Raw genomic sequence first — 13,105 nt, forward strand, 5'->3', positions numbered from 1 at the left:
TTATAGTATTCAACTAGTGTTTAATAAGATAATAAATAACATAAGAGCAAACTTAGAAAGAGAATAAAAAATTCTCTTATGTGCAAAGAAAACTGAAAATGAGTTCGAAACCCTGTTATGTACTATGCAAATTTCCTAGTTTTTATTAGCACACTTAGATTTTTTTTTTTTTTACAGTACCATTTTATGTGAAACTATTAGTCAAACTAACCATAAAGATAATTCTTTTAACAAATTATTAAATATTTGACCATTTTGTTTTTCATATTATCTTTTGTTTAAATATTTATATTTCTAAAATGTAAAAGGTAAAATAAATGAGGTAAAAAAAATATATAAGGGCAAATTTTTTTTCACAAATTCTTTTTATAATGCGATTGGTGAATATAATGTATTGCATGAAAAACTTATAAATTTATAAAAGCTTAACTAAAATTCCACAATTACCATTAACTGAGAATGTGATAGAATGATGGTGTTGAGATAATACCCGCTAACACATCATCGTACGGATCCCCTCAAAATTAAAGCAAGCTTGGTTATAATCCTAGAAAGAAAAGGTAAAATAGTCGAATCGTTTGAATACAAAGGGTTCAGCGAACCTACTCTACGATCGGCGAACTGGCTAAGTTGTGCAAGAAGATAGCACAAGTCCACCTCAACTCTACCTTCGCCACGTCCTCTCCTTCCTCCTTCACGACCCGAAACCTCTCCGCTATCTCATGCCCACCTGCAGATCCCGCCGCAAATGGCCTCCTCCCCATCCTCGCCGACCACCCGAACCCCGACATCTCCTTCTTCCCTCAAAAGGGCTTCTCGGAGATTTCGAAGCCAATCGTCGGAAGAGCAGTCCATGGCCTCGCTCTCAGGCATTCCCTCCCCCTCAGCCCCTTCCACTACAACACCCTGGTCAGCATGTACTTTAGATTCGGCAATGCGGATGGCGCGCTCTCGGTGTTCGACCAATTGCCTCAGAGAAACGACGCGTCGTGGAACACGGCAATATCTGGCTGTGTTCGAGCTGGTCGCTTTACCCAAGCGACTGAATTGTTCAGGGAGATGAGAGAAGAAGGCGTGGAGCCCAACGGTTTCGTGCTCGCGAGCCTTGTGACTGCATGTAACCGTTGGACAGATGTTGGTGTGCAAGGTATTGAGATCCATGCTTTTGTGTTAAAAGTTGGGTTGATGAGTAATGTGTATGTTGGTACTGCGCTTTTGCATTTGTATGGTAGTCGCGGGTTAGTCTCTGATGCTCGGCGATTTTTCCAGGAGATGCCTGAGAGGAATGTCGTGTCTTGGACAGCATTGATGGTGAGCTTATCCGGAAATGGGTATCCGGAGGAAGCCCTGCAAGCATATCGGAATATGAGAAAGGACGGTGTTGTTTGCAATGAAAATTCCTTTACGGCAACAATCAGCTCATGTGGGATGCTCGCGATTGAGATGCTGAGCCTCCAGGTTGTGGCTCATATTGTGGTTTCTGGGTTTGAGACGGATGTGTCAGTGGCGAATTCTCTCATCACTCTATTTGGTAATATGGGAAGAATCAGAGAAGCTGAGCTACTCTTTGATCGGATGAAATTGCGTGACACAATATCGTGGAATTCAATGATATCGATGTACTCGCGCGAGGGCATGTCTCATGAGTCCTTTCAGTTATTTTCTGATATGCGCCATTTTAAATTGAGGCCTGATGCAACAACTCTGTCCAGCTTGATATCAGTTTGTGCTTCCTTCAACCACTTGAAGTGGGGTATGGGACTTCATGCTCTTGCTGTCAAGGATGGTCTTCATTCGTTTGTTTCAGTTAGTAACACACTTATTAATATGTATTCCATGTCTGGAGAGGATGATGATGCAGCATTTCTATTTTGTACCATGCCCAAAAGGGATTTAATTTCATGGAATAGTATGATAGGATCCTATGCACAGACAGGGGACCGTATTGCTGCTTTGAAGATCCTTGGTCAACTACTTCGAGCAAATGAAGGGGCTAATCATATGACATTTGCTAGCGCATTGGCTGCATGTTCATGTCCTGAAGCTCTAAAGGATGGCAGGGTGGTTCATGCCTTGATAATTCATAATGGTCTTCATGATAACTTGTTTTTGGGTAATGCACTGATTACCATGTACAGTAAATGCAATTCCATGCAAGAAGCTGACATGGTGTTTCAAACAATGCCCACTATTGATGTGATTTCATGCAATGCCCTTATAGGAGGACATGTAGAGAATGAGGAGCTGATGAAAGCAATGCAAGTATTTGCTTGGATGATAGGATCTGGCATAAAGTTAAACTACATTACTCTGGTGAATATCCTTGGTGCCTTCTTGTCTTCACATGATTTGCTGAATTACGGAATGCCCTTCCATGCACATATAGTGTCCGGTGGTTTTGAATCAGATGAATACGTTAATAACTCTCTGATCACAATGTATGCAAGGTGCGGTGACTTCAAATCTAGTAGTGCAATCTTTGATAGGACGGTTATCAAAACTGCAGTTACATGGAATGCTATAATTGCTGCAAAAGCTCAACACGGTCAGGGAGAGGATGCTCTAAAGCTATTGATAGGAATGAGATATGATGGTAACAAAATAGATCAGTTTAGCCTCTCTGGAGGCCTAGCTGCCAGCGCAAGCCTGGCATCACTTGAGGAAGGCCAACAGCTTCAGAGTCTTAGTATTAAACTTGGATTTGATTCAGACATTCATGTGATTAATGCTGCAATGGATATGTACAGCAAGTGCGGAAACATGGATGAAATGCTGAAACTATTACCTGAGCCAGCAAACCGACCTCGGCAGTCTTGGAATATTTTGATATCAGGGTATGCAAGAAATGGTTGTTCTGAGGAAGCTGAGGATACGTTCAAACAAATGGTTTGCATTGGACAAAAGCCTGACTATGTGACATTTGTTGCTCTTCTTTCTGCATGCAATCATGGCGGTCTAGTACACAAGTCTCTTGATTATTTTAATGCTATGACTTCTGAATTTGGTATATCCCCTGGGATAGAGCACTGTGTTTGTATGGTAGATCTCCTTGGACGTCTTGGGAGGCTTATCGAAGCAGATAAGTTTATTGAAGATATGCCCATCCTTCCAAATGATCTAATTTGGCGTAGTTTATTGTCTTCCAGTAGAACTTACAAAAATCTGGACGTTGGGAGGAAGGCTGCCAAGCGCCTTCTTGAACTGGATCCAACAGATGATTCAGCTTATGTTCTTCTATCTAACTTATATGCGACCACTGGAAGATGGGAAGAAGTCAACGACCTGAGGAGACATATGAAGTCAATTAATCTGAAAAAGAGACCGGCTTGCAGTTGGATTAAGCTAAAGAATGAGATAAGCTCATTTGGCACAGGGGACAAGACTCACAGGCTAGCAAAACAGATTTATGCAAAGCTGGAAGAAATCATGCTGAAGGTTAAACAAGTGGGTTACGTTGCCGACACCTCCTTCGCATTGCATGACACGGATGAAGAGCAAAAAGAACAGAATCTTTGGAACCACAGCGAGAAGCTTGCCTTGGCTTACGGTCTGATGACCACGCCAGAAGGATCTACAGTAAGGATATTTAAGAACCTTCGGGTCTGCGGGGATTGCCATTTGGTATTCAAGTTGGTTAGTGCGGTGGTCGATCGTCAAATTGTTCTGAGGGATCCTTATCGGTTCCACCACTTTAAAGGCGGAGATTGTTCCTGTTCAGATTTTTGGTGAACATATACTGCGAAAAATGTCCCATTATATTGAAAGAGGATCTCTATGCCCTCACCTCCAGCCCTTTCTTTTGGAACAACACAAACACCACTCATGGTCAGTAATTCTTTGATTGTTTTATCAATAAACTATTAATTCTGAAGCTCGTTTCATATTAAAAATTTCCTCTGTTTTTGTTTTTCTAGTTATGTAATTCTAGATTAACCTCTATTCTGCTTAGCTGCTAACTTCGCATAGCATTCATATGGAATGCACAGGTGGATGTAACCTGCTCTTCTGGATCATAAGCAACAAACTAATAACGCCAGCCTTAGATTTGGATCGTATCTTAACGAATTACATACTAGCCAATCATAACTTCATTTTCCTATGGATCTTTCCTTCTCTAGTTCTGTTATTTTATCTAACCGGATATGGATCAATCAAGATCTCAGTTGATACAGCTCTAACAGAATCTTTGAAGATATTAACTGCAGGATGATCATCTTATCCCTATCGGAAGACAATAGAGATCGCTTTGAATAGAGCTCCAATGACCGCGGACTACTAACTAACTCCTATATAAACCCCTCCCCTCCCCACTCCAAAACTAACAAATTCTCTCCTTTTCCCTTCGCTTTCTTCTCTCTCATTATGGAGTTTTCATTGAAGTCCTTCTTTGTGGCTACAATGGTGCTTGGACTACTCGCTCAAACTGGGTTCTCATGCTCCCCGAAGCAGGGGAACATCTCAGCACCGTCACAGGCTCCTGCGCCATCGACATCGCCACCTCCATCGGGTGCTCCATCTCCATCCCCGTCGTCAGTGACGAACCCGCCTGCTGAAGCACCACAGGGGAGCGGCGCCACTGTCTTGCACCCAGTCTCCATGGCGTTGCTGATTGCCTTCCCCTTGGCCGGCTCTTTCTTTATCTTGTTTTGATGGAGAGACGTAGTATCTAGGTAGAGTTGCAGCCGTTGTTCTTAGTTTCTTGATAGTTATTTTGGATTCGTAGTCATATGATGTAGGGAATCTAATATTAACTTGATGTTATTGAATTTAGTTGTTATATTTGGGATAATATGTCGCTTTATGATATTTTATAATGATCAGTCATGGTGCTATCTTTGTTGATGAGTCCGGGAAAAAGCACGGAATGAAGCATTGAGAAATTAGTGATTGGGCCAGAACTTTGACTAATCTTGGCCCAACATTAAAGAATTGGGTCTAATCCAATCTTTCAAATTACGTATGATAATATGCAGGCCCAGAAATCTTTTCAAATCACTAGCCTTCATATTAAGATTAAGACCAGTACTTCAGAACAAAATGAAAAAGAGCAAATTTCTGCAAAACGAAGTTAAAGATGAAATCAAGAAACAGGTGAGGAAAACTACTTTGAACAAAAGTAAGAACAACTTTTTATTTGTGAAACTAGTTGCATCTCAGTGCAACTATTTCATTAAAAAAGAGTGGGAGTATTTTCACTAAAAAGCTCTTAAATTTCAATAATAATAAAATTTAGCTCTTAAAAATGAGTTTATATATTTTTAACACTACATACGATATTTTTTTAATAGAATATACAAAATGCGCATCCAATTTCCCTACTTTGAAAATAATAATTAGTATAAATGCTCCCAAATGGACCGCATGTCTAAAATTTTTATTAAGAGAGACTTCTCCTATGTATACTGACAATCCAATAATATCTCGGGTTTGTTTAGTTTGGTAATTATTTTTAGGAAAATTTATATCTAACACCTTATTTTATTATATAATTATAGTTTACATCTTATAGTTTTATTATTTATAAATCGAATCTTATAATTTAATGAAAATAACTAAAATAAATTTAGTACGATTTGGTTAAGAATATTTTTATAATATTTTTAGTATAGATAATTTAACTCAGATATTTAATTAAGTTTAACTAACTAATCTAGAGTATTTTCTGCCTAATTTTATTAAATTATATGGCTTAATTTACGAATAATAAAAATATAGAGTATAAATTATAATTTAAAAATATTATATACAAAATTTCTTAATATTTTATAGTCCAAGAAACCTAAAACAGAAATAAGGCAAATAAATATTTTCGACGCAAAGCGGAAGGGGTATAAATATAATCATGTCCCACACCGACATCATCAATCCCAATACTTTCTTTCCCGAGCAAATAAATTCCCAACCTTATCTTTGAAATTTCCATTAGAATTCTCTCGATCTCTGTTGTTCTTCATCTCTCTCTCTCTCTCTCTCTCTCTCTCTCTCTCTCTCTCTCTAGCTCGATCCATCGTTCGCAAGATTTCGTTGTCTTCTTCGCTGATGACGACGACGACGAGCCAAGCGGTTCTTCTGCTCCAGAAGCAGCTGAAAGGTACGGTTCCAATTCCCTCGATTGACGTCTAGGGATTGTTTCTTGAAGAATATCTGTATCTCTTTTAAAAATAAATAAATAAATAAAAGAATATCTGTATATAATTGGTAAATCTTGCTTCATTTCGATCAGATCTCACCAAGAACCCCGTGGTTGGTTTCTCCGCCGGCCTGGTTGATGATAGCAATGTGTTCGAGTGGAACGTGACGATCATTGGCCCTCCCGATACGCTTTAGTGAGTAGTTTACTCTTTCCTGATCAAGATTATATCAATTATTATTTTGTTGTTCTTGCTCGATTTGATTAGTTTCATTCCTTCTCTTGGTGTTAGAACAATTTCTTTGCTTTGTTGCTGGGATTCTGCATTGGGTTTTACGACGAGAGAAAACAATAGGCTTTTGGTATTTGCAAGAAGTTTTCTTTTCCGTGGTTAGGGCGAGACGCAGAAACCTTAAGTCCAATTTGTTGATTTTGTGTGGTTATCAGTAGTGACAGGGAAATATTTTCTATTTGCGAACTACCTTAGATAAGAAGCAGGACTGCATGCTTGCGTTTTCTTTCTGGCTAATGATTGAACAATTGATGAGAACTTGCCGAATTGTGGCAGTTGACACTTGTTAGTTAAAGGACCCATTTATAGTGTCGTTGTGATGATATTGTTAAAGGAAAGGTGGAGCAAGTAATTCACAGGGAAGAATAAAATCCAGATTATGCAATATGTACATGGTTTGTGTTCTTTTATGATGGCATTTCTTCTTGTGAACACCTTTATTGACATATACAGTTTGTACTGAAGAAGTTAAATTCTGTTCAAGACATCCTTTCTTCTTCTTTTCATCCTTGTAGAATCCGTAGACATACAGGTTCATTTACTAACTCTGGCTTGGATCCAACTGCTGCAGTGAAGGTGGCTATTTTAATGCAATTATGCGCTTTCCTCACAATTATCCTAACAGTCCACCAACAGTCCAATTTACCTCACAGATGTGGCATCCAAATGGTTAGCTGTTGAACATTATTTTTCATGATACCTTTTGTGACTCTACCAATGAAAACGTACAGAGTGTCTTGTTTGTTATGTTATTGTTAGTCTATCCTGATGGTCGTGTCTGCATTTCCATTCTCCATCCACCTGGTGATGATCCGAGTGGTTATGAACTTGCGAGCGAGCGTTGGACACCTGTTCATACGGTACAGCTTTCTGTGTACTGCTATGTACCCATCTTTATGTTAAGTGCCACTTTCATTTGTCTCTGTGACTCTGTCTAATAAAGCTCATACAAGGATAGCAGCATTAATATTCTGGTAATTTGTTTGCCCAGCTCGATTATTTTTTCTTCTCTTTTGACTAAATGGCTATGTGGAGGTTATTTTGTTGTTAGGATTTTACTGCGATCAAGTGTGGTCCTATAGAAGCTGTGACTTTACTATGTATATTAGTCATGATTAGGCAGATAATTATGTTAGACTCTTTTTTCTTTCCCCAGTCGTTTTATTCTGATAACCATAGTTATCAGAATTTGATCAGACCAGTGAATTGACTATCAAACATGTTCGGTTTTGTTATTATACCGAATAAAGCAATTAAATCGGTAAAAATCGATAAACTTGGCAGTTGAACCAGTGGCCAGTACAACTCGGTTATTTTTTGGCGAACCGGCCGGGTCCAATATTTTTATAAAATTACCCAATTATCCTTGATATTTAATTATTTTATTCTATATCCTAATGGTATTTTAGTCCTAAAATTTTAAAAATATTTAGTTTATAACATATTTGTATTATAAAATTGGTTTTTTTTTGTGCATATATACCCTTAAAATGGCACTTATTTGCTTATATGTCCCTCTAAATTTTATATTTACATGTATATTGCTCAAAATACATAGTTCTTGTATGTGTACATTTTAAAATCTTTATTTTTTGCATGAATACCCTTTCAAGTAAGCTTCTATTAAAATAGAAATAATTTAAATGTAAAAAATAAAAATATCCTTACTTTAGTTTTTAAGTATTTCTCTTAGTTAATAGTATTTTTACATAACTTAATATGGAAAGTAACAATAAGACTATCTATATAAATAACATTTATTTTGAGTGATATACATACAATTATACTAATTGTATAGATATTTTTATTTTTAAAATTATGTAGAACTATCTATATATTATTTAAATATTTTTAAAAAGCCAGCAATCCTGCCAGGTGAACTAATGGTTGAACTGATAACCCAATGATCTAAATTCCGATTTGGTCAATGTCCGTCTTGTTCTAATAATTATATTGATAGCTAAGAAGTCTAACAAGAATTTTCTCATATATCCAAAGAATCTTAGTTATAAATCAAAAGAATCCTTGGTCACTGGTATTTAACATTATTGTTGGCTATGGTTATTTGTTTTCTTTCTCTCCCTATTATCTCTCACCCAACTGCACCCTAAGTTGCTGGCATCTCTAATCTCTCGCATGAAGCAACTAACACATTTAAACAAACCGTCATTTCTTTTGCTCTTTTCATTACAAATCTGAAAAAAAAAAGATCTGTTCTGCATGCCAATTTTCTAATGCCAATTTTCTAATGTAAAACATGTCAAGAAAAATAAGAAATGATAATTGGAACGGGATTGATATTTCTGTTATAAAAGTCTGGTCGGAATGAAGCAAAATCAATGAAAAACTGATAAAGACTGCATCGTTAGTTTTGCGTTTTAATGGTCTAATGGAGGTTCTTATTTTGTAGGTTGAGAGTATAATTTTAAGTATTATTTCTATGCTCTCAAGTCCAAATGATGAATCTCCGGCAAACGTTGAAGCTGCTGTAAGTGAAACTACTTAGATATTTGTATATGCTGTTGTTAGATTTCTGTTAGTTATATTTTACAATTGTCAAGCCATGATGGCGAGAATCACATTGCACTAGATTCCATCTTTTTAAAATTGTTTGAAATATGTGAGAACGAATATTTGGATTTTAGATCTATTCAGGAGCGACTGATATATAGCTATTGTTTAAAAAACAATTTCCAACTATATTCCAGAAGGAATGGAGGGAGACGAGAGATGAGTTCAAGAAGAAGGTCAGCCGCATTGTTAGACGATCCCAGGAAATGCTGTGAAAGCTTTTTGAAAGTTGAGCTGTGAGACATATCAGGTGTGCACCGAATATCTATCATTGCTTGTTATCTAATAATGGTTTCCTGTAACCTTGTGTATGTGTGTCATCTAGTATCTTCATGATGGTGGTCTATGAGAAAGAGTGCTTTGGACTGTTGCCTATCTAGATGTAGGTTTTCTGATTGGCTTGAACTGTGAATAGCAAAAGGACACAAATCACTTCTTCAACCCTTTGTTCTCCCAATGTCTATTATGAACCTTGTTCTGTCATGTAATAAGTTTCACTTTTTGGAAATGATCTTTTCTATATATGAGAAAATTATTTATTTCTCGTCTCTACTTTTCTTTTTCTTAGGTCAGAAGGTGGGGTATATTTCTAGGTTAACTATTTTGTATAGATATGATTGTTCGCTCGTTAAGCATCGCAAAAATGTAGATAATAGTTAGTTCAGCCGAATACACAGAAATAAATGGACCAAAATTTAGACTATGCACTCGTAGTAGCTTTTTTTTGTGCCTTTATCCTAGTAGCTGATGCAGGATGGTGTTATTTTTCTTTTCCTTTTTTGGTGCATCTTTGCAGGTATGTTGAGCTACTATTGATTTCTGATAAACCAGTCAAATCAACGTCTTTGTCCACTCAGTTTTACTATGTCACCGACGACAAAAGAAGATATGCTCTTGGCTGGTACAAAATTTCATGTTCTGGGATTTGGGGTGGCACAAATTGAGTTCTACGTTTTTCCCCCCTCCAGGATGAAACCAAACTCGTCTTTGTCCTGTCATCCTTACGTTTCCAAACTGAGATTACCGGGACAATGAGACTGTCAGTTCACATAGGCCTCTGGAAAATAAAAGTGGGCGTGTATATGAGACTGATGTTTACCTTCCTTGGCTCTCAATTATCTTTCTGGCCATACCATTTTTTCTGTGCAACAAACTACTTGCGTTAGAAATTATAGTTTTAGGATCTTACAGTATACTCTGTTCAAAATATTACGTTTGTCTGTGCCTTTATTTTCATGTACGTGTGACATATTATAACTAGAATAAAAGGAAATGCAGCTGAACATTTCGGCTTGCTGCACTATTTTGGGCACTTGTGCTTGTCGGGTCGTATCCATATTTCATAATTTTCTTGATCTCACGGTTCAGATTAGTGTTAGATAAGCCAAAATAATAGTAATTTTCTTTCTTTCTTGTTTTAGTGAAGATTAGATATGGACAGACTTCCACAATCATCTATATGGAAACTTACGCATAAATCTGATATTGCTCGTGTGTTGTTCATATTGCTTAAATGGGTGCAAGAGACAACATATGATTGGTGTCCTGTTTATGTATATCATTTTCTGTCTAGATATGTGAGTTATTTTAAAACTTTGGTTTTGTACTTGGTGGTATTCCACGTATACAGGATTCTGTACATGATGATGGTATTTTGTATATTGGGTTTTTACATAAGATATTGTGTTTACTCTATGTTTGAGGTTTTGGTTGTACTCTGTTCTTGTATAGTGGATTTAATGCTTTAGTTGGTGGTAATGGGAATTCTCGGTGTTAATTTTTCTTGTGGACTGAGTCCGTTTCTATTATGATCTCATTTGTGTTTTGATTATGTCCATTAATCCCGCATGGGAGTCTAAATACGCGACGTTCGTTGTTTTTTTCTCTATCTTTATGAGTAAAAGCATGCAATCTTCGTTAAGTGTTTCTTTAAGAGAATCTGTTGCAAATGTATATCATATCTTCGTTCACCGTGATTGGGCAGCTCGCTCAGAGCATTAGAAACTTGAACCACTTGCATCATTTTCAGTCATCTCAATTTTTCTAGGTGTTCTCTTTTTCTTTTTCTTTTTTCCAGGTAAATAGTGAATACTTGTATCTAGACTTCTTCTGAGCTCCCCTCAACCGAACAAGTTCTTCTAGTTGCTTCCACTTACTTGGCCATCCATTAAATCCTTCCATTCTTATATGCCATCTTCTCTGTGAAACCAACTTTAAGGATTCAACACTGACTTCAAACCTACCAGATTCAGTGAACCAAGGTATATACTTTTCATTGTCTCTGTCATGCCTCAGATCTCTCCAATTCCTCCATTTGTCATGCGCCGAAATGTATGACATGCCATCGTCGGCATTGACAACACTCCAGTTTTGGAGTCAGTGGAGTCCCAAGGCCAAGGACCATCCTTTTCTATTGTATTTTGGGTACAGATTGTTTGGAAATACTAAGACCAGCGGTCAAATTTGTTTCACCTCAAGCACCTAGAAATTTATAAAAAGATATCCTTCATTTTCCATTGTATAATGATGATGATGATTATTATTAATCTATCATATAAATGATTTAGAATTATTATATATGCTAATAAGTTGCAATACTCATATACTCACATTTGAGATAGTACAGTTGCTTGGTTTGAAAGTAATAGGATATTCTCTATTCCCTATTATGTTTGCGCAACCGCATTAAATTTAATTCAAGGTATTTTTTAGACAATAATTTTTATTTTTGAAATATTGAATCTTTTCCCCAAGAGCTGCCCAATAGAATCAGAGGATTAGATTTAGATGTGGCCCAAAGCTATCCACACCTGCTCAAACTTGTGGACCAACTTGATTCACCACCTAGTGGTAGTGTTGAGTCCACGTGGACAGTGAAGCTGATCAACCCCACTGGGCAGCCCAAGTTGCACTCCTAATAGGTTTCTCTACCCTACTTTGTAGTCTCTTTCTTTCTTTCTTTTTCATTTTTATTTTAATCTTCTCTGCAAGCGTCTGAGAATATTTACCATCTTCCATATCTCTGTTCTTTGAGCACACGCACACACTCCCCCTCTCCCAGTTGGATCCAGCCCAGTTTGAATCACACAGCACCATGAACAATTCAGCATGCTTGTCCTCCATCATTATTGGATGTACTTGGGATAAGGTATGAGGTATAAGATCACTATCTCCCTATGCCGAAAGCCCGGAAATCCGAAAGCAACACAATGAGAGGGGAAAACTTTTTGTTGTCTTCAGGATTTTTTTTTTTCGATTAGATTTTCGCATTAAGGTTGTCCGAATAAGATTATAACTCATTAAACTGTGTTAAAAGTATGATATACATTACTAGTTTGTATAAGCTGATAGCTGATTGATAATGAGAAAGTTTAGAGGACAGATTCGATGTTACAATCGTTGTGGGGTTAGAGAGAGAGAGGAGCGATATATATATATACACATAGGGTAAGATATATATGCAAAGGAAACTCCACTAGGATTTATATTTATAACCTTTAGCAGTTAAGCCAGGGAGCACTGAGACATCTCCGATCTTAAGAATTGCAACTTGCAGCAGGGGAGTGGAGGTGCTTATCAGTTCTCAAAGATATTTATCTCCCTTAGGTTGGCAGATATACTCCTGAGCCCAGAATCGTTGCAAGTTGGATCCGAACTTGTGGATCAAAATTATTTGGGCATATATGCATCCATTCAAGAAACATATTAAAATTTATAAGCCAAGATGGCCACTGATGCTCCTCTTAATGCTCTCATGCACCCTCTTTCTTTTATATATATATATATATGACAAACATGTATAAAGTGTAATCCTGAGTTTGAATCCTAAAGGACTTTGAGGACAAACTTATTGGGCCTACCAAGGAAGACTTGAGCTACCTACATAAAAGAAAAGTAGTAGAATATATCATTCTCACAATGAGCTATGTTTCGTTAGATTTATACATAGGACAGGCCTAACACTAGTTGTCAGGGAGTATGCTTACTCTCCACGTATGTTTCTATCTCGCTAAACTATGAAAGAGAATAAAATAATAATAAAAAAAAACTCAGGCGTAGTGATTTATATGAAAAACCATTATTGTTGAGGAAGCTACGGGAGAGTAATGATC

General features: G+C 37.1%; 2 protein-coding genes across 6 annotated transcripts; both read left to right on the forward strand.

The window, feature by feature from the left end:
- Positions 1-588: 588 nt before the first annotated feature.
- LOC140761671 (pentatricopeptide repeat-containing protein At2g03880, mitochondrial) lies at positions 589-4,810 on the forward strand. Of its 4 annotated transcripts, none has more exons than XR_012104599.1 (2): positions 770-3,825; positions 3,987-4,810. XR_012104599.1 is itself a non-coding variant. In XM_073099101.1 (2 exons), exons 1-2 carry the CDS (start codon positions 1,133-1,135, stop codon positions 3,727-3,729), a joined length of 2,475 nt encoding a protein of 824 aa, XP_072955202.1. In that variant the 5' UTR covers positions 991-1,132; the 3' UTR covers positions 3,730-4,810. The 4 variants fall into 4 exon arrangements, 2 of the variants coding, with proteins under 2 accessions (XP_072955201.1, XP_072955202.1); XR_012104600.1 differs by having other exon boundaries at positions 4,206-4,810; XM_073099101.1 differs by having other exon boundaries at positions 991-1,147; positions 1,270-4,810.
- Positions 4,811-5,867: 1,057 nt separating this feature from the next.
- On the forward strand, positions 5,868-10,293 carry LOC140761449 (ubiquitin-conjugating enzyme E2 7-like). 2 transcript variants are annotated; one of them, XM_073098774.1, is made up of 7 exons: positions 5,868-6,091; positions 6,224-6,326; positions 6,994-7,091; positions 7,182-7,282; positions 8,833-8,910; positions 9,131-9,243; positions 9,790-10,293. In XM_073098774.1, the coding sequence occupies exons 1-6, from the start codon at positions 6,040-6,042 to the stop codon at positions 9,206-9,208; spliced, it is 510 nt and encodes a 169-aa protein (XP_072954875.1). In that variant the 5' UTR covers positions 5,868-6,039; the 3' UTR covers positions 9,209-9,243; positions 9,790-10,293. The 2 variants fall into 2 exon arrangements, 1 of the variants encoding a protein (XP_072954875.1); XR_012104573.1 differs by lacking the exon at positions 9,790-10,293 and having other exon boundaries at positions 5,898-6,091; positions 7,182-7,396; positions 9,131-9,192.
- Positions 10,294-13,105: the final 2,812 nt, after the last annotated feature.

The sequence above is a fragment of the Typha angustifolia genome, chromosome 6, assembly GCF_048772165.1.
Source record: "Typha angustifolia cultivar Huaian chromosome 6, ASM4877216v1, whole genome shotgun sequence".
Lineage (NCBI taxonomy): Eukaryota > Viridiplantae > Streptophyta > Magnoliopsida > Poales > Typhaceae > Typha > Typha angustifolia.